Source organism: Columba livia, chromosome 5 (assembly GCF_036013475.1).
Source record: "Columba livia isolate bColLiv1 breed racing homer chromosome 5, bColLiv1.pat.W.v2, whole genome shotgun sequence".
Classification (NCBI taxonomy): domain Eukaryota; kingdom Metazoa; phylum Chordata; class Aves; order Columbiformes; family Columbidae; genus Columba; species Columba livia.
In genome coordinates, this window is record NC_088606.1 from 34,629,837 (window position 1) to 34,649,547 (window position 19,711).

Sequence of the window (19,711 nt, forward strand, 5' to 3'; positions counted from 1 at the left end):
ACTTATTGATAGGTTTAATAAATTGCATTTAAATTTTGATAAATTATTTCATAAAGGATAATTTTGGCAATTAGAAATCAGAATTGCTACCCTATTATCAACTTTGGTTGATTTTAGAATGTAAATTTCTGTGATATATTATCAAACTGAAAACATGTAGTTGCCTAGCTGTTTGGAAAAATATTTTTCGTATTATTTTCTAATGAGCTACATTTGAAACTCCAGGATATCAGGAAGTTATTTAGAATTTTCTAAGCCTATTTTCTAAAATAGGCTTATCAGAAAAATGGAATTTTTCTAGGAATGCTTCTTTGTATAGTGATCTAGGAGACTTTATCAGTACTGCAGTGAATTGGCTAAACTTGCAGTTTATAAAGAAGGGAGCTAATGGATGCCAGCAAATGCATATTTTGTGGTCACTTAAGGATCGGTGACGATAAACTTGTGGTCTTATTACCCATTCTTCATTCAAGCAAATTGAAGATGTTAGTGGGCTGAGTTAACACAAAAGTGGAAGTCAGCACCCATGCAGTTAGATAGATTTGAGTAAGAGCTCTAGGAGGGTCAAAGGAGATTAGAGGAGGGCTCATCTGAAGTGTTGCAGTTCAAATAAGTTTTGTAATAATGCCTGTGTTACAAAGAATAACCACTGAGGAAAATGGGGAAAACAGAACAAGCTGATTAGGATGCTTTGGAGAGGGCTTAGTGAGAGCCCTGTGGGTGCACAATTAGCTGGAAAGTGGCTTTGGGGCTATAACTGAGGCTGTTTGGGTTTTTTTTTTGGTGTGTGTGTGTATTTATTCCTCCCCTAGTACTATATTCAGGGAAGGGGAACTTGAATATCCTTTCTGTAAACAGTCAGGTTTGTCGCAGCAGAATACCTTTTGACCGTGTCAATGTGTGTTCCTATAGAAACAAGCAGCAAGGTGCTGTGGGCTAATTGTAAGAATCAAATTGCAACCCAGGAAATGTTGATGTTTTTACTTTCTTAAAGTTCCTAAATGCTCTCTAAAGAAAGAAGATTTCAGAGAAGAAATAATGTGTAGGGCTATAAAATAAGAAAATATTTATTAATTAGTTGTATTTCCTTAATTACATCATCTGCTATTTTTGTAACGTCATTGTTAATCAAACTATCAATATGTAATGACAGGGGAAAGAAAAGTAGTAGGAAGTGAAACAGTTGCTAAAATTTCTAGAAGATTTTGCATGTGTATTCTACTTACCTAAATATTTAACACAGACCTCTAACAATTAGGTTTTGTACCTAAAATGTGTAACAATCTGTCTTAATTGGTGAAGGTCTTCCATTCACACGGAAGATTTTGTTAAGAATATGGATGAAACATTGTGTTAATATGGTCTAAAATTGTTGTTTTCTCTGGCTTATACCTTTGTTAATCATTAGTTATTTGATAGCAGATTGTATTAGCTGGGTCTCTGCCTCAAGACAGAACTGAGTTGAAAACTGACTTCATTTTCTGGAATGAGATGTAGACATTTTTTTCCAAAGTTAGACATTTCTGGACACATTTTCTCTGAAATGTTCAAATATTGAGTTAGGAATGTAACATTTTGTTGTAAAGAACATTTTATAACAAGCTGTTTCACCAGGACTTTAGCTTTCTATGTTTCCTGTAAAAGTCTTTTAAAATTTGTTCAAAAGACTTAGAATAAACTTCAGTATCAGCACTCTCTATAGAACTGCCTTAATTTACTGGGTTTGTTCCTTGAGCGTGTAGCTATTCATGAACATTAGAAGTATGGGGAAAACCAGACATTTTTTCAGTCCTTGTATGTACAGTCTTTAATAATGAGTAGCATGCTAATTTCCCTTCCAGGTTTCACTTGTATACAGTATATTCCTTATATTTCTTAGTTCCTTGAAATGCTGTATACAGCTAAGTACTCTTTAATTGCTCAGAAAAGAATAGAGTGGGGCCATGTAATTGAAACGTGTGTTGTGAATACACTGTACAAAAATATGCTGAATTAGATTCTGTGGCCTTAATCCTAACACTTCCTAATTAGGATGTGTTTGACTTTTCAATTATATTAGCATCATTCTAGCATAAGATTTTCTATATAAAATACCTGTGTGTATGTGTGCATACACAGAATTCAATTTTTTTATTCAGCATTACTGAACAATTCTCAAATGAGAGAAATAATGATTTTTGGGAGTTCACTGGGAGACATCTGTAGCATACTCAACTCGAAGCAGCTTAGTAAATCATTATTACAAAGTTAAACACTGTTTGAGCCTCAGAAATACAGTGCTGGAAAGTCTCTTAAATCTCATCTCCTGCAGTAAGGGAAAATTCAGAGTGCCTAAACTGTCCTGAGCAGCTGACTTCTTCTTAGGAAGTTCCAAACACAATAATTTGTCACAGTGCTTATCTGCTTCATGAGACTTGCCTTACAGTTAAAATGCAATGTTTTTAAAGGTATTGTTTTGAAAGAAATTTTGGATAGATATTTCTTGGCTAAAAATATACTCAGATAATCATATGAAATTGAAAAGCTGCAGTTATCTGTAAATGTGTAGAGTAAGATTACTTCAAATATATTATCTCTAGTTGTCAACATAATTGCTGAGTCCTGTGCATGGCTGCAAGGCTCCACCTTCTCAGGTAGGGAAAATGAAGCTCCCTCTGTTTAGTATGTGGCTGTAGTTGATAAAGAACACCTGGCCCATTAAATCCTCGATCCATTCTGCCTTGTGATACTGTAAATCCAGATATTGGTCATAATCACAGCTCCAGGAGAATTACATAATCACAGAATGGTTTGGATTGGAAGGGACCTTTAAAGATCATGTAGTCCAACCCCCCTGCCATGGACATGGACACCTTCCACTAGACCAGGTTGCTCCAAGACCCATCCAGCCTGACACTTCCAGGGATGGGGCATCCACAAACTCTCTGGGCAACCTTTTCCACTGTCTCACTATTGAGTACTCACAGTTATGTGAATCTGGTATTTTGCAAACAACTAAAGAAAAAAAAAAAAGTGTATATCATAGTTAGCTTTATAAAGAGGACATAATTTACTGTGCGTCAGAACTCTTGCATCAGGCTACTGGGTGAGCTTGCGTGATTTCAGCTGATCATGTTCTGTCTCGCAGTGTCAGAGGTCTCAAGTGACTTGCTCAGTTTATGTACTTTGCTGCCACATATCAACATATCAGTTTGAAGAATGTTGACTCACTGGCTGTCTCTAAAAGCAGAACCATTCATAAAACAGATGAAGACAAGAGCATGCCTTCATGACTCCAAACAAAAAACGTGATGGTGTTTTTGAGGAAATAATTTAATTTTTAAACCTGTGAGAGTCTGGTGAAAGCTTCTGATTACTGAATACGTTTATCCTAGGTCGAGTACCCAGAGCTGTAGCATCTGTCAATCAGCATTTATTAGCATCTGATGATGTGGTTAGCTGCTGCTTGGATTTAGGTGTACCCAGCATTTCATTCCGTATTAATGGACAACCAGTACAAGGAATGTTTGAGAACTTCAGTACAGATGGATTTTTCTTCCCTGTTGTGAGCTTATCAGCAGGTGTAAAGTAAGTACAACTTAATTTTTGTTGTTGTTATCTTCGCTGTCTTGTTGCACAAAGTACTGTCCAAATTCATGTATGATTTGTTCTGTTTTGTTGTTTTAGTTCTGACCAGCCAGCAGCTGGGAGGGAGGGATGTAGGGAAGTACTGATTTGTTTGGTGATGATTTGACTGAAGGGTGAAATGTTGACCCTGTTAACAATTTGACCATGTCACAGTGCCTGAAAATTATTATTTCACGGGTATTTGGTGACGTAGGGGAAATTAACTTTGTCTCATTCCAATTATCAGTGAAAAAAAAAAACCAACGCATTAGAAACACAGCACCACATTTGGCACTGATTAAATCCCTCACTGGCTTTCTCAATAGGAAGTAAAAAGCCTGTATCATCATGAAAGATACTATATTTACAGTACGAAACACAAAGACATTACAAGAAACAGTTTTGGAATCTTGTTGCTAATACTGCCCATTTCTTACTTGTTTTGTAACTAAAATACTGAGATTTGAATTTACCATTTTCAGGTTTCTATTGTTATCCTACCTTTCATTAATTCAGAAAATCTTCTGCAGATGTCACTTAAGTGACCAAAAAAGTTGTGTTAATATTACATAGCTGACACAAAAGCAACAGGCTAGCTTTTGGACTGTTATAACATGACTAACTTCTATTTGGTTTGTATTAGAACATCATTATTGTTGGTATTGACAGGCAACAATTTTAGGAAGGAAAGAAATACAATCAATGAGAATTATTGGGTAAGAAAGGTTGAAAATTTTCTTTCTCTTGTAGGCTGGTCATGATTTCTGTATATAATACAGATAAGTTATGAAAATTTTTCACTTTGAAGGAATGCTAACAGTCTACATCTCAATAGCTGCCAGAAACTGCCAAATTTAGAAGAAGTAATCAGAAGTGGAGTAAGAGATTTTGGTGAAGGAGTGAAAAGATGAAAAGGGCTGTCTTTTATTTGAAGGAGGATTTCTCTTATACATGGTAATTTTTGAGAGAAGAAGGTTTGTTATGACCAGAATAGGCAGTATATAGCTTTCATAAGTGGAAGAAAGCCCAGGTTATAAATGGCTCATATATTTAGCAATTAAGAAAAAATAAATCTTTGTTTCACTGAGATGATGTATATCAGATAACTAGTTACTTTTTGATCAGTATTTTAGTACTTTGAACATCTCATGCTTAAAAGAACCTCCCAGGTGAGGATGAGGGACCAAACATAATAAAGGAGGCCTAGGAAGGGCTTAATAAATTGATCTTCGTTTATTCTCTGGGAGTGACAGTACTACTATACGTAGCTACGTTAGTACAAGAGCTTTGGAAAATATTATTTTTCTGTAAAAAATCTGTCTAAATGGGTATATTTTTCTTCATTCTTATTTGATGTAGTTTGTGCATTTTGTGAGAGCATCTTCCTTTGTAGTTAATAGCAGCTGATGGCAGTAACAGGTTATATATCATCTTCTGTGTCTGCTAATATCAGAGAAATATTATTACATGGGTATCCTGAGTTCATGAGTGGAGAAGAGTGTTCTGCACTGGGCAGAACTTTTGTTGTGGCTTATCTCCTTTTCCTCTGCTTGGTGTGACTCTCAGTCTCCGATTCTGGGTCTGCTTCATCATTCCATCATCAGTTTTTCCTCTTTAAATATTTGTCAGCACCTGCATACCCACACTATCTCTTATTCTGTTTTTCTGCTGTAGGCGTTTTTTCCCTATCTATGATTTTTTCCTCCTTCTACCAGTGGTACTATGAGCTCTGCTTGTAGTACTACCATATGGCCTTTCAAATAATCAAGGAATTTAAACAGCAAATCTGTATTGAGAATTCATTTTCTTTTTTGTCTTATTTTTCTTATATTCATATTTATTTAACCTCTTCTTAAAAAGTGTGTAAATGCAGTAATAAAGTAATAAAGTATTTGAAATAGTGTGAATAGTAATGTCTGTGGAAAATTGAAACATATTATGTGCTAGAAAATCAAAGGTAAACCTACCTGCTGGATAACTTTTGATATAGGAGAGGCTGACTTTCAGTTCTCTTCCTTGTGTTGTTAGTGGAGACATACCTTGTTTGTCTATACATTTTATGCTCTGATTCTGTAACCTAAAATATGTATTTACTTGTATTAGGTTCTAGCTGCCCAAGGGGCTAGACTATGAAATAAGTCACACTGGGGGGGGGGGGGGGAAGTCAAAGAAACAATGAAACAAACAAATCCAACAACAACAAACCAAAATACAAAAACAACAAAACAAAGTACAAAAACAACCACCCCAAATCTATAACCAAACAAACAAAACCCTAAAGCAAACAACTTGAGGTATTGAAACATGGTTGTATTATGCCATTTCTTTCCTGATACCTTCTCTGTAAATTACTTGTATGCACTAGTCTGTTTAATGTACTCTGACTGTGCAACTAAGATTGAAACTGAAGTTACATCCTTTTGTGTTGCTATTTCAGGTTACAGTTTAATGAGATCACCTCTCATATCCTTTGTGTTCCCAACAAAGACTTATGGATCCTAAACAAAATAGATCAATAATAGATTATTATTTAGTTTGTGTTGAAGATTCTTTTAAGAAGATCCTTTGCATGTTGGACTGAGTTAACTTCCTTATCAGCCAACATTTACGAATCTTCAGTTAGTTTTCACTGCAAACCTTTTGTTATCTTATATTTGATTTTCAGGAGAGTTCCTTTTAAGGCTAAGGTCAGACAAATTAAAACAAGTTTTTCAAACCAAAAGATATGAACATTTAAAATGAGATTAAAAGCCACAGCTTCTTGAAGTGTTCAGGTTTATAAAAGAATGTGCAACATCAGGAGGATATAGCCTGTGTGGATGTTTAGATACTGCTGGGCGAAATCAGGTCTTGGAAGGAATGAGAGCATCATGAAGATCAGGTGAGACTGAGTGGTTTACTGCCACTAAGAAAAATTGACCAAATCAGCAGGAGCAAGGGGCTGTTTACCGGGGTGAGGTCAGCAAGGCAAGAAGTGCATCAGAGATTTTTCAATTTGATTCTTTCTTTGACTGTTGTCTATCTAGAAAGTTAGACTTCTACATATTACAATAAAATTCACTTTCTTTTTATTTTTAAAGTATTTTGATCTGTGTGGAGGCTTGCCTTAAAGAGAGGTCTAAGCTCAAGGTTGTAATCTCAAATTCCTAACTGCCTTGGGGTCATTCAAATATTTTAAACTATGCATTTTTAAAATGAAATTAGAAAGTTCAAGCTTAATGGAAGTAATAAATAATAATATATTTCTTGTGGATGGTGAACCATTTCAGATACTGTACTTATTTCAGACCTGTACTTATGTACACCCTGTTTGAGAAAATTTGCGTGTTTTAATTTTTCTCCTCCCTTTATATTATTAATGTCTCTTACTGTCCATAAAATATGTTGATCTGCTAGTTCTGGTATTTCTAGAAATGTAAATAAGAAGTGCTGTAGACTTCTTCTGGTCACCCCATCACAACAAATGTATGGCTTGTTTCCTAGAGATGAGAATTGTTTTAAATTTTCTGTGATTTTTACCTCTAATGTTTGTCTACATGAGGACCAAACTATGAAGTTGGGTTGTTTTTGTCTGTGTTATTTTTCCTGGTATACTCTTAGATTTATATTAAAAATATGTATCTGAGGAGAAAGAGAAAACTTCAGGGGTTTAATGAGATGTCAAGGTTTAAAGCAAGGCAACAATAAACCGTGGCAGATGCTCCCTGTTACCCCCTTACACTCCCGCCCACCCTTTCCTTAAATTGGAAAGATGATAAGGAAGATAAGAAGGAAGGAAGAGAGACTTAGACCTCAAGTTGGAAGGTTTGAAAGGCTTTACTAATGCTACTGATAAATAGAGAATATATGCAAAATATACAAAACCAGTCTTGAATGTCTGATATGGAGTTGGCATCACTCCAGCAGCAGGAGCTGGGTGTGCGGAGCTGGCGGCTCCAGCAGCTGCAGGGCTGGCACCCAGAATTCATGGGCAGGACTTCAGAGCAAACCGGAAACTGAATTTCAGGGATGCAGGGCCTGAGGCCTATAGATGACAGGCACGCAGAGAGGGTCCTCTTTAGATGCCAGCCATGGTCAAAGAGGGCCGAGACTCTTGTGATCTCCATCTTATATAGGGTGTATGACGATTATGGGATGGAATACTCGGTCAGTTTTAGTCACCTGTTCTGTCCACCCCTCCTGGCAAACACGCCCCTCGCAGTTATGGGATGTTATCAGAATTCTTAGCTGTCATAGCAATAAATCTAAACATGAGCTTCTTCAGCATTCCATTGGTCACTCTTATCAGTTTTGAGCACAGTTTCCAAAAAACATGGAGTCAAAAATTCAGAAAAGTGTGGTTACTTAGAAGGCACTTAGAAGAACTTAGCTGAAAGGAAAAATCACTGAAAGAGAATTGGTCTTGCTTTTAACAAAACTAGGACATATGAATCTTAGCTGCACTTCTGAAACTCCTTCCCAGTTGTAGTATTTGGTATGATTTTGTTTGCTTGATTTATGTAATATGATTGTAGTGTTTTTTTTCCACCATATCATTTGTTTTTTTCCTCATGTGCCAATTGCCTGCGTCAATGCTCTGTGAAGTTATAAAATAACTTTTAAGTGGTATATAGATAGTCCTTGTGGGATTTTTTAGAGTAACAGTCCAAATTAAATGAGATTTTTTGTTTCCAAATAATTTAAATGCATTTAAAAATTCACAATTTACAACCATATGATTTTAAATAAGAAATTTATTTTGAAAGCACACTACTGCATCAAATAATTAGTTTTGCTTTGGGCAAAACAATTTTTCAAACACTGGTGGGTAGGTGAGGGTGTCATTGGTAGTATCTGCTAGTATGAATGCTTGGTAAATCTTTGCTGTTTATCAAAGCATGAAATACACCTGCATTATTGGAAATGCTATTCAAACGAATATTTAAGTTTCTGAATTGTTTATTTGTAATGTTAGTATGTACTGACTATTAAGAGTACAATTTCTTAATTGAAAATTGCAGAGTTCGTTTCTTATTGGGTGGACGTCATGGAGAGTTTAAATTTCTGCCTCCTGCTGGCTATGCTCCCTGTTATGAAGCCTTGCTTCCAAAAGAGAAGATGAAACTGGAACCAGTGAAAGAATATAAGAGAGATTCTGAAGGAGTGAGGGATTTGCTGGGTACAACACAATTCCTCTCCCAAGCTTCTTTTATCCCTTGTCCGATAGACACCAGTCAGGTATGTTAAGTATGCCAAAATGGGATTGTGAAATATGTCTTAACAAAATTTAAAGTCATAATATAAAAACTAAGCTAGCTTAGCCCTTTAGCAATTCACCGTTTGTGTGTTGTGGTGTATTTAACTGAAATAGAATTACCTTGGAGTGGTAACTCGAACCTTTTCTTATTTTTGGAATTGTTATACTCTTTTCTCAGATTGCTCTTCCTTTCCATCTTGAAAAGATCAGGGACAAACTAGCTGAAAATATCCATGAACTGTGGGGAATGAATAAAATAGAACTGGGCTGGACATATGGCAAGGTAAGTTTTGAATGAACTGTGTGGGTACAGTCACCTATATTAGGTTAAGTCTCCTACCAGCAAACCTGGACTTGGAAGTTGAATGGAGCATTTAATGGTGGTCTGTATATTTCCTATAACAGATAAACATCTAAGCTGACAGGGGACTGTGGTATTAGCTAGTGATTAGAAGGCGAATTTGAAATATGAATAAGGTACATATTAAAACACTATGAGGAATTAGCCATTTGAAAAAGTATCTTCGTTGAGGAACTTACTAGCTATACCAAGATGGAATTCTACTGAAAATCATAGCAATCATTAGTAATCCCTCATCTCACCCTTTGTTTATTGTAGTGTTGGGTGTCAAAGAGATAACGAGCAGAAAGTCCATTGTGGAAATTTGCTTCTGTTGAGAAGGGAGGCACCGTTTTGGTTACTTCTGTAAATATTCAGATTCCTCAAAGCTCAGATTTTTTTATTTAACTAGTTACAGCTGAAACTTATCATTACAATGATCCCTTATAATGTGGTATAATCTAACAGCTTGAAGAGAGTAAGGCCATCTGGTCAACATTATTTAAATGTATATTACAAGGTATTCCCTTCCAAAGGGATGTCAACAAATGAAAAACATTTAAAAGGTAGGCCAAGAATATTAGATAAAATTCAAATCAAATTGTATTACAATTGCTGCCTTCCCTAGTAATGTAAAATGATAAAAGATGTATTCTCTCTTGAATTTAGATTATTTCATCTTGCTGACTTTCAAATTAAGATTTACTTGGGTAGTCCTCTATGTGTCCATCACAACTGTATCCTACATCAGAAGAATCTTCTCCCTCTCTCATCTTTTGCTGTTTTTATTTATGGACTTGATTTATGTTTTGTTTCAAGAACTCTGTCATACTGTCTACTAAAGTGTCATTGCTATTGAAATTCTGAGTTTTACTAACCTTCTTAAAGTTTCTGAGATGTCATTATCAGAAAAGGAATGCTGTGCTTTATAATTCCAGTAGAATTTGGAAAACATTATCAAATGGTCCTGTGAGGTTTTTGAATCAGAATATGTAGAATAGATCAGATTGTGCTTTATTGAGTGTAGGTTGCTCAGGCATTCAGCAGAAATGTTCACTGAGTTTACAGGCTTGCTTTATTGTGTTTCGTGCATTTATGCAGAACACATGAAACAGCTATATTTTTTTTCTGATTTTATTGGTTATGGGGGAGTACTTAATGTGTGCATTATAAATGAAACATGGGAAAGTTCATTTATATAATGATGGGTAGCTGTCATTTAGCAAAAATAAATGGTATTTTTTACAATGTCTTCATTATTATAAAGAATTAACTGTGGTTTTTACTCTGATTCTGGCTTGAGTCTGGTCTTTGGAAAGTACTCTTTTCTATTGCTTTGTTACAGATACGGGATGATAACAAAAGGCATCATCCTTGTCTTGTGGAATTCTCAAAATTACCTGAGACAGAGAAGAATTATAATCTACAAATGTCAACTGAAACCCTCAAGTGAGCTTTAAATTTAAAAGAAGATAAAGTTTGTTTCGTTTTTATTCAAACACTTTGTATTGTTGTAAGATATAAAGACATTAGAATATCTCATTAAAATGTGTTCTGCTATCTTTGCTAGAAATTTCAGGAACACACTTGGAGCGATTTAGAAAAATTTTATCTCTACAGAGATACAAAGAAGAAAGCAACACCAAATCCTCTTGGTTGTAATAAAGTGACATAAATTTCAAGCCACAGATTTGTAACTTTTTAGACTTCAAAGGTTTGATTTATTATTTTGGATAAGTTAAAATATTTGGAGTTTGAAATTCCATTATTTTGAATGACTTCCCTGTTTTTAAAATATCATTCATTCTGCGTATTTATACTAAAACTCAAATAAATTTATAAAATGGGTGAGTACTATAATGTGTTTCACTACTGACATTTTTTTTTACATTGACAGAACCCTCTTGGCCCTTGGATGTCACATTGTTCATGCTCATCCAGCAGCTGAGGAAGATCTTAAAAAAGTCAAACTTCCTAAAAAGTATGTATCTTATGATAACTACTATATATAATTTGTAACTACAGGGCATTAATTAAATAAAAATATTGTAAGGCTGTTTAAAAAATACTTCATATGAACCCCATACCCGACACGGACACAGAGCACATGGTTGGTCCATTACCTTGCCTGTGATGATGATTGACTGTGAATACTGCTGCATTACATCACCTTGTGGAGTGATTCACAGAGATATAGTCACATACTTGAACCATATGCAATTATATCTATGTTACATGATCTTAGAATAGATACTGCAAAGTTAAAAACAACATTTCACTGCTTTTCTATCACATAGCAAAGAACAGTATATATGTATATACATATATGATGGTAATTTGATCTACTTGGAAGAGGGGGGTAGCATTTTCCCGTAACTCCTATTTCAATTTGCATCTCTCCGTCCCTGTTCTCCAAGAAACATTATTAATGCATTTCTTTAGAGAAGAGAAAATAATAGAAAATTACTGTTCTTTTAATGTTGCACATTTCTAGGAAATGTACATATGTAGAATATTGTATAAAATATTATTGGGTTTTTGCTTTAATTTTTATTTGGTAGGAAAGCTATGGCAGTTGGAGCTAAAATAGCTGAATTCAGCCATCTTTAAGTCATCTGTAGTAATCTCCTCAAAGGTGATAAAGATTAATCAAGGACTGCATCTATGTTTTAGCCTGGTCTATGGGGATTCTGTAGTCCTCCTGGGACAGAGTAAATCTCTATCTCGCAACAAACCCTAAAGACAGAAATAGTTATTTGAATACTTGCTGTTTTACATCAGGTTATCAACCCACAACATGTTCTTTGTCCTGAAATAGCTAGCTTTATCCATGAGAAGCAAAATTATTTTTTTTAAGATAGTGGTAAAATAATAGTTTCATGATATGGGAAATGGTCATCTTGATCCAGTTGATGGCATTAAATTAAAAAAAAAAAAAAGGAAAAAAGAACCTTTCTCAAGGTTCATATTGCAGACAGCCTATCATAATACTGTTTTGATACTATTGTCTTCAATAACAGAACAAATAGATATTGTTATCTGACTCTTGTTAAAATATTTACTGTCTGCATGGATCATCCTAACAAATGGAAATGATCCGATTTGAGCAAGAGGAGAGTCTGCATGTGTCTATAACAGCAGAGTGGTCTTCATACTGTGTGGAAGGGTTGGAGCAGGTAATACTGCTAAAACATTGTTAAACTTATCATTCAATGAAAAAGTGGGAAGAACAATAGTTACAATATGTTTTCTTCTTTTGGAAAAATGGTAATGCACTCTTTACAAACTAGTATAGAAAAAATTCCATGCTTAATAATGCATAAAAGTAATTTCATAAGAAGTCACCATGCAGATCTTTAAAATAGAAATTACTTTAAAAGTTTAAATGAGAAATATAAAATAATATAAAGAGTACTCATTTAATAACTTTTTTTTTCTTAGCAACTATTTAGGGATGCATATGTAGATCTCTGTCATATTTAATTAGATAGGGTGCTAGTAGATGGAAAATGACTCTGCTAGAATACTAATTTATATCCTATTCAATGACCAAATGCAACACAGGTTTTTTGCAAAGAAATGGGAGAGTAGGAGATGGAAAAGCGTTAGTAAGTGAAGCCCACCCTATCAATGCCTAATAGAAAACTTGTTTAAACACCGTAAGTGGATCAATGAGGTATCTTGACTATGTTTTCCTTTGTTACAGTTACATGATGTCAAATGGATATAAACCTGCCCCGCTTGATCTTTCTGAAGTGAAATTGTTACCTTCTCAAGAATTTCTAGTTGACAAACTAGCAGAAAATGCACACAATGTCTGGGCAAAAGACAGAATTAAGCAAGGATGGACCTATGGCATTCAACAGGTAAGGAGTCCTTTAGATGCCTTTGGAATAAGTAAAGAATATGAGATTTTGTTTTCTAGAACATCAGTTGGGAGTATTAAATAAGAGGCTAGATACTGAATGTTGTGTAATGTCTGGAAATTTAGAGAGGGTGGGGAGCAGAGAAAGAATACTTGGCCATGCAAGTCTGAGTAGATGGTCAGACCTGCATGACTGCAGCTGAAGGATGTATAAGAATGTATTTCCATATGTATGAGAATATATATCCATTTTTCATTCAGTCTTTAGATTTTTAATACTATTAAGAAGTGGGCTTGCATTCATAGGACTGATCTTCATCAATGTTGTTTCTTTCCTGTAATCTTAGCATTTACTTCAGAATACACTCTGTCTCATTACATAAAATGTTTGTGATATTTAAACACAGTTTTTTTCTTCTTCTTTTTTATAACCCCTTTTAGGATCTTAAGAACAAACGGAATCCTCGGCTAGTGCCATATGCATTATTAGATGAACGTACTAAAAAATCTAACAGAGATAGCCTCCGTGAAGCTGTTAGAACATTTGCAGGCTATGGTTATAGTGTCGAGCCACCTGACCAAGAGATAGGTATGTATTTTCAGGAAGAATCATGGCCTTTTTTTCCCCTTAGTGCTGGGGGTTAAAAACAAACAAAAAACAACAACAACAAACCCCAACCCAACCAACCAAAAAAACCCCACAAAAACAAACAAAAAAACCCCCACACTGAAATAGGGCAAACATAAGATTTGAATTAATAGTAGTGCATTTTTGCCGTTGACTTTAATGAAAGGTGCAAATATACTTTGTCAATGACTTGTATATTACTTATATATATATTATAAAATATTAGTTGTATTTAATGGTATGATAATTCTAATTTCCATGATTTTTAGATTGGAGAAAATCTGCAGTATTAGTAGACATACTGCTTTTCATTTGGGAATTATGAAAGAAATAAAATAGTATGAGATTAATTTAAAATACTTTTTTTACATGGTATACAGATTAGGCTTGACTACTTCAAGTCAAAGTGCACCAAATTCAATGACTTTTAATTGAAATCAGGAGCAGAAATTTGTTTAGAAAATTTTCTTCATATTTGTTATACTATTGTAATTTTTTGACAAAATTCTGAACTGGAACAAAACTTATTTGATATTTTTAAAAATTGTTCTAAATGTATTGACTTGTTTAGGAAAGTATTTTGTTGTATCGTAATACTGCATTATTGCGTTGTATTGCATTGTATGTAATCACAGAATCACAGAATGTTAGGGATTGGAATGGACCTCAAAAGATCATCTAGTCCAATCCCCCTGCTGGAGCAGGAACACCTAGATCAGGCTACACAGGAATGTGTCCAGGTGGATTTTGAATGTCTCCAGAAAAGGAGACTCCACAACCTCCCTGGACAGCCCCCTGGGCAGCCTGTTCCAGTGTTCTGTTACCCTCACTGAGAAGTTTCTTCTCATATTTAAGTGGAACCCCTTGTGTTTCAGTTTGTACCCATTGCCCCTTGTCCTATCATTGGTTGTCACCAAGAAGAGCCTGGCTTCATCCTCCTGACACTCACCCTTTATGTATTTATAAACATTAATAAGGTCACCCTCATTAATGAGTAATGATCTTGTATTTTCATTAAGGAGTAATAATATCATATTTTCGAGGTTTCCTCAGTTTTGCGTTGGGGGTTCTGCATTGAGTGCTACTTTGAAACATTCTGATTCTAAATAGTGGATAATCACTCATCCTGTATAGAATTAGTGTGTGCTAGCCTCTATGATGATTACTGCTCCTCTTTTTTAACATTTACTATTAAGTTTCTTAAACGTGCAATGGTAGATAATGGCTCTTTTCAGAGACAGAAAATACTGGGGGAGATGAAAAGCTGTGGCATTTGTAGTTTCATCTAATGATAAAAGGTGGGAGTTCTTATTTCTGGTTTTTTTTTATTATTATTATTATTTTGTTTTGTTTTTGTTTTTTTTTTTTACAGCTGACCAAACAGTGGAAAAAGTCAGCATTGACAAGATACGATTTTTCAGAGTAGAACAGTCTTACGCGGTGAAGTCTGGAAAGTGGTACTTTGAATTTGAAGCTGTGACAGGTGGAGATATGCGTGTTGGCTGGGCCAGGCCAGGCTGTCGACCTGACATAGAGTTGGGAGCTGATGACCAAGCATTTGTATTTGAAGGAAGCAAAGTCAGTACATCTTTATCTTTTCTGACCTATGAACAAGCTAGGCAGACAACTGCTGTATAGCTTTCCTCTGCATACTACTCAACTATTGGAATATTTTTGATTCATACAAGGATATTTCTGAGCTTCCTTTCATGCTGGCTAGTATCTGCATTTTGGTTCTGGTCATTGTAATTATGCTAATAAAGGTGTGTTGGTTTATATCTACCTTCCTAGGATATACCCAAATGGGTAAAGAAGTCTGTCGTAAGCATAAACAAAATGCAGCATTCACTTCCTTTTTTTTATATAAGTGGTGTTTTACAAAAATAAAACAAAGTTCCTTAAATGACTGGAAGAAAGAACCACAGTTCTATTTTCCCTTTTCTGTCTTCTCTACTTTCTGAACATTCTTCCCAAACTTGACCCCTAAAGGACTGGAATGATGATAATGCAACTGCATGTGACAGGTGGAATCCCGTGAACTGTGCTTATCATCCAACTTCTAAATTGATTTTGCATATTCCTGAAGTTAGGGTGTCTTAGTTTCTGAATGTGAAATAACTAAGATAATAATTAAATTAAGGACCTAAAAGCCATGATCAATACTGTTTGCAAATTAGTTTGAGATCCTGGAAGGTGAAATATTTGTTTGTTTTATTTGGGGGGCGGGGGGGGGAGTTGGTGTTTCATTTTGGTTTTTTTGTGGGTTTTTTGGTGGTTTGTTGTTGTTGTTGGTTGTTTTTAATTTTAGCATGGTGTTTACTTACTTGTGGGGTGTTTTGTCTGTTTTGTTATTGCTGTTGTTTAGGGCCAGCGTTGGCATCAAGGCAGTGGATTCTTTGGACGAAGCTGGCAACCAGGAGATGTGGTTGGTTGTATGATAAACTTAGATGACAAATCAATTATCTTTACTCTGAATGGAGAGTTGCTTATAACCAGTAAAGGTTCAGAACTTGCGTTCGCTGACTTTGGAATAGAAAGTGGTAATTTTATTTTTATAGTTACATTGTTATAAGAAGACAAAACAAAAACCAGAAAAACTAGTCAGTCATAATGGCTTAGTGAGCAGAGAATTGTATTTCGCTGATGTGAGCCTTCAGACTGTGCTACACATTAACGTCATAAAAATTTATTTTAGAAGTGCTTATATAGCACAAATTGATTTTCTTTTTTTTTCTTTAACCACAAGTAGACATGAATGAGATTTCAGCAATCAGAATGGGTAAATTTTATTTGAGCCTTGCTAGGCTTACTCAAAGACTGAGCTTCAGCATTAATAAGTGGCAGTAAAAAAATTGTGAAAAATTCCCAAAAGCTGAAACTATAGTCTCTGATTATCTCGCTGGAGCATACACATATTATGTTTTTGTCTGAAGGACAAAATGAGTACAGTGTGGTGAGAGGCTGCACCAAAAAAAACCAGATCTTTCCAACATAAATTGAGTCTGATTTGTATTTTTTTTCACTGTCCTATTCATAGCGTATCTGTATTTCTCCTTTTCCTTGGCTATTTTTCCTCTTGTATTTTTTTGCTTTTGCTTTTTTGAACAGTAGTATCTACCTGACTGTATTGAAGGAGACTGTGAATTTTCAAACTGTTTTTTTTTTTAGTTGACATTTTATTTGGAAGTGTATCTCCTCCAACTGGTAGTAGCTTCATGCCTGTTAGTAACTGCCAGAAGACTTCGCAATTGCTTCCTTTCCCTCTTTGATCTTTTCATTGATACAGTTTTTCTAATGGTAGAGAATGGGGGACTGCCCTAAGAAAGCTTTTCTGAAGGCTTAATGTTGAAGCATAGGAGAGAAAATTTCTCTATTAGATGTTGAACTTTTTCCTGAAGTTGCTTCAAGTTCTGTTTCTTGAGAGATGGAGAAATAGTTCAACAGCCTTTCATCCCTGTCTGTTGGATTCTACAAATATACTGAGATAAAAAAAATTAGGTCATAAAAATGCCGGTATTAAAGAAGTGTGTATTTGTCCATCATGAATGATGGAGGGATGAAGGCTGACAACAAATTTATAGCTACTTATGACAAAGTAAATTTTAAATAGATTTTCCAAGATACCTGAGCTTCATCTCAGTCCATTTGAAACTTTAGTGCCTTGAGAGAGCATACTTAACCAAGTTTGTCTTCTAGTGCCCAACTCATTGTATAAAGGCATGTTTATTAATCTAAAAATGATGAAGGGTAACTGATTCTTCTAGTAAATGAATAACTGACATGAGCAAATCTTATTTTTTCAGATATGGTTGCTCACAAATCTACCTGTTGACTTGACATTTTTGTGTTTGTCTTCTGTGCAAATCTACTACTACTTATTAATGACAGTTTTTAAACTGGTCTAATAAATGGGATAGTGTGCATAATGTCCATTCATTGACTAAGTCCTCAGGGTTTTGGTAGCAATTATATTAAACTGAGACGTTAGCATTTAACGTGGCTTTAAATCCTTGCTACTGTCATCATTTCATGTGCATTAGTTGTAGGAGCTAAAGTTTAATTTGCATTAGTTGGATCCAAAATAGGATGCCTGTGTTCTCCAAATTAATTACTGTTGATTTTGTTGTTGTTGTTGTTGTATGATTTTCTTAGGTTTTGTTCCAATTTGTGCACTGGGTCTATCTCAAATTGGTCGTATGAACCTCGGAATGGATGCCAGTACATTCAAGTATTATACAATGTGTGGCCTTCAAGAAGGTTTTGAACCTTTTGCTGTCAACATGAACAGAGATGTTGCTATGTGGTTTAGTAAACGCCTACCAACGTTTGTCAATGTGCCAAAAAATCATCCTCACATTGAGGTAACATTACATGTTAGGGAGACACCTGTTAATGGACTGTTTGTTTAGCGAGCTGAAACATTCTGCTCTTACTGATACTTACTATCATCAGATAGTTTGTCATCTAATTCTATGAAGTCACTCTTAGATAATTCCACGTGATCTTGTCTATCTCCAACTTCAGATATGGTAGTATTACCATTCATATGGATATACCTATCTGTGCTATTATATATGTTACTAATTGATGTTGTTGTGGCTAAATTCCCTGTCAGAGAAGAAAGTTGCATAGTTTTGAAATTAATTCATTTTGAAAAATGTAATTAGACTCTGTTATGTAACCCTCAAGTTGCTTAATGAAAGTTTTCAGCATTTTTCTTGGAATAATATTATTTTCAAATTACTTCTATTACTTTCAGATATGTAGAATTGATGGAACCATTGAGAGTCCGCCTCGATTAAAAGTTACTCACAAAACATTTGGCACACAGAACAGCAATTCCGACATGATATATTGTCGTTTGAGTATGCCCATTGAGTTCCGCTCATCTTTCAACTTCAGCATGGGTGTGGAAAACGCCTCATCTGATGTTTTCCAAAAACGGTTAGGCTTGGTTTAGTTATCCTATTTCGTGCTCTCAATGTGAATGTAATATGTTCTATTATTCTTTATCGTACACTCAAGATTTCATACTTCTTTTTCCACTAAGCACACACTAACATAGGATGCATATTACTGTTGTTTTGTTTTTTTTATTTATTTTGATGGTTTTAATAAGTTTATAAAACAATTTTGCTGCTGAATGCTCTATCCAGACCAGAGAGAATGATTTTTGAAGATGTGCATTACAAGGTTTCTAGTTATTCATTGCTAAGCAGCTGCCATCTTTTCAAAATCATTGGGATTTGCAAAACTTTTCAGCCAGGCTGGAAAATGAGCTGAGAATCTTCTGCCCATTGGATTAACGCTCATCTGTGTTATTGTTTAATAACTCATTGTTATTGAAAAACTGGCTAATCTATGCAAAGAAGAAAAGACTGTGGGAAAGATTTTTAAAGAGACTGGGTACTACTGAGTTCGGTACCTTCCAGCATTGTCTTACTCTTAGTTAACTGCTGTAAATTTCTCTTTTCTCTCCTCTCTGCCTTAACTGCAATCAGTTATTTTGAGTGTATACTTGCATCCTGTACCGTCTTTGTGCACATAAATTATTTATGCATACTCAGTACCCAGAAAGCATGGGTTAGCTTGTAATTATACCTAGTTTAATGATGAGTGCTTTTTTTGCTACTTTTTTTTTTTTTAACGTTTTCAACTAATTTACTGATGTTCCTTCACTTTAGAAAGCACAGCCAAGAAATTGCTGCTCTTTCTACTACAGTAAGTAAATATGTTGAGATGCTTAATTCTTCTTAACTTTTTGAAGTAGAATTAGTCATGGCAGCATATTCATTAGAAATTGATCTGCTGAAAGAAAAAAAAAAAGGTTTTAAATCATTTACTATGATATAACATTGTGTATAAATAATAATGCCTAGGGCTGTATGACTTGAGGCATAAACCTTGCTGTCTTAAACTAGTTATCTGTTTGGGGTTTCTTGTGGTTTTTTTGGTGAGTTTTTTTGTTTGGTTGGTTGATTTTGTTTTGGTTCATTTTTAATTTATGAGTATTTAAAATAACTTCTTAAAAGAATG

At 34.8% G+C, this 19,711-nt stretch overlaps 1 protein-coding gene across 8 annotated transcripts in view; it reads left to right on the top strand.

Moving 5' to 3' along the window:
- The window catches only part of RYR3 (ryanodine receptor 3), a 243,915-nt gene that overhangs the window by 97,616 nt on the left and 126,588 nt on the right, over nt 1-19,711 (top strand). For all 8 annotated transcript variants that reach the window (XM_065064236.1, XM_065064235.1, XM_065064238.1 and 5 more), the window contains exons 19-30: nt 3,375-3,567; nt 8,607-8,823; nt 9,021-9,125; nt 10,528-10,631; nt 11,080-11,163; nt 12,889-13,048; nt 13,489-13,636; nt 15,048-15,253; nt 16,041-16,215; nt 17,828-18,036; nt 18,435-18,619; nt 19,360-19,396. In XM_065064236.1, the coding sequence (XP_064920308.1) occupies nt 3,375-3,567; nt 8,607-8,823; nt 9,021-9,125; nt 10,528-10,631; nt 11,080-11,163; nt 12,889-13,048; nt 13,489-13,636; nt 15,048-15,253; nt 16,041-16,215; nt 17,828-18,036; nt 18,435-18,619; nt 19,360-19,396 (1,823 nt within the window). The remainder of the gene's footprint in view (nt 1-3,374; nt 3,568-8,606; nt 8,824-9,020; nt 9,126-10,527; nt 10,632-11,079; nt 11,164-12,888; nt 13,049-13,488; nt 13,637-15,047; nt 15,254-16,040; nt 16,216-17,827; nt 18,037-18,434; nt 18,620-19,359; nt 19,397-19,711) is intronic.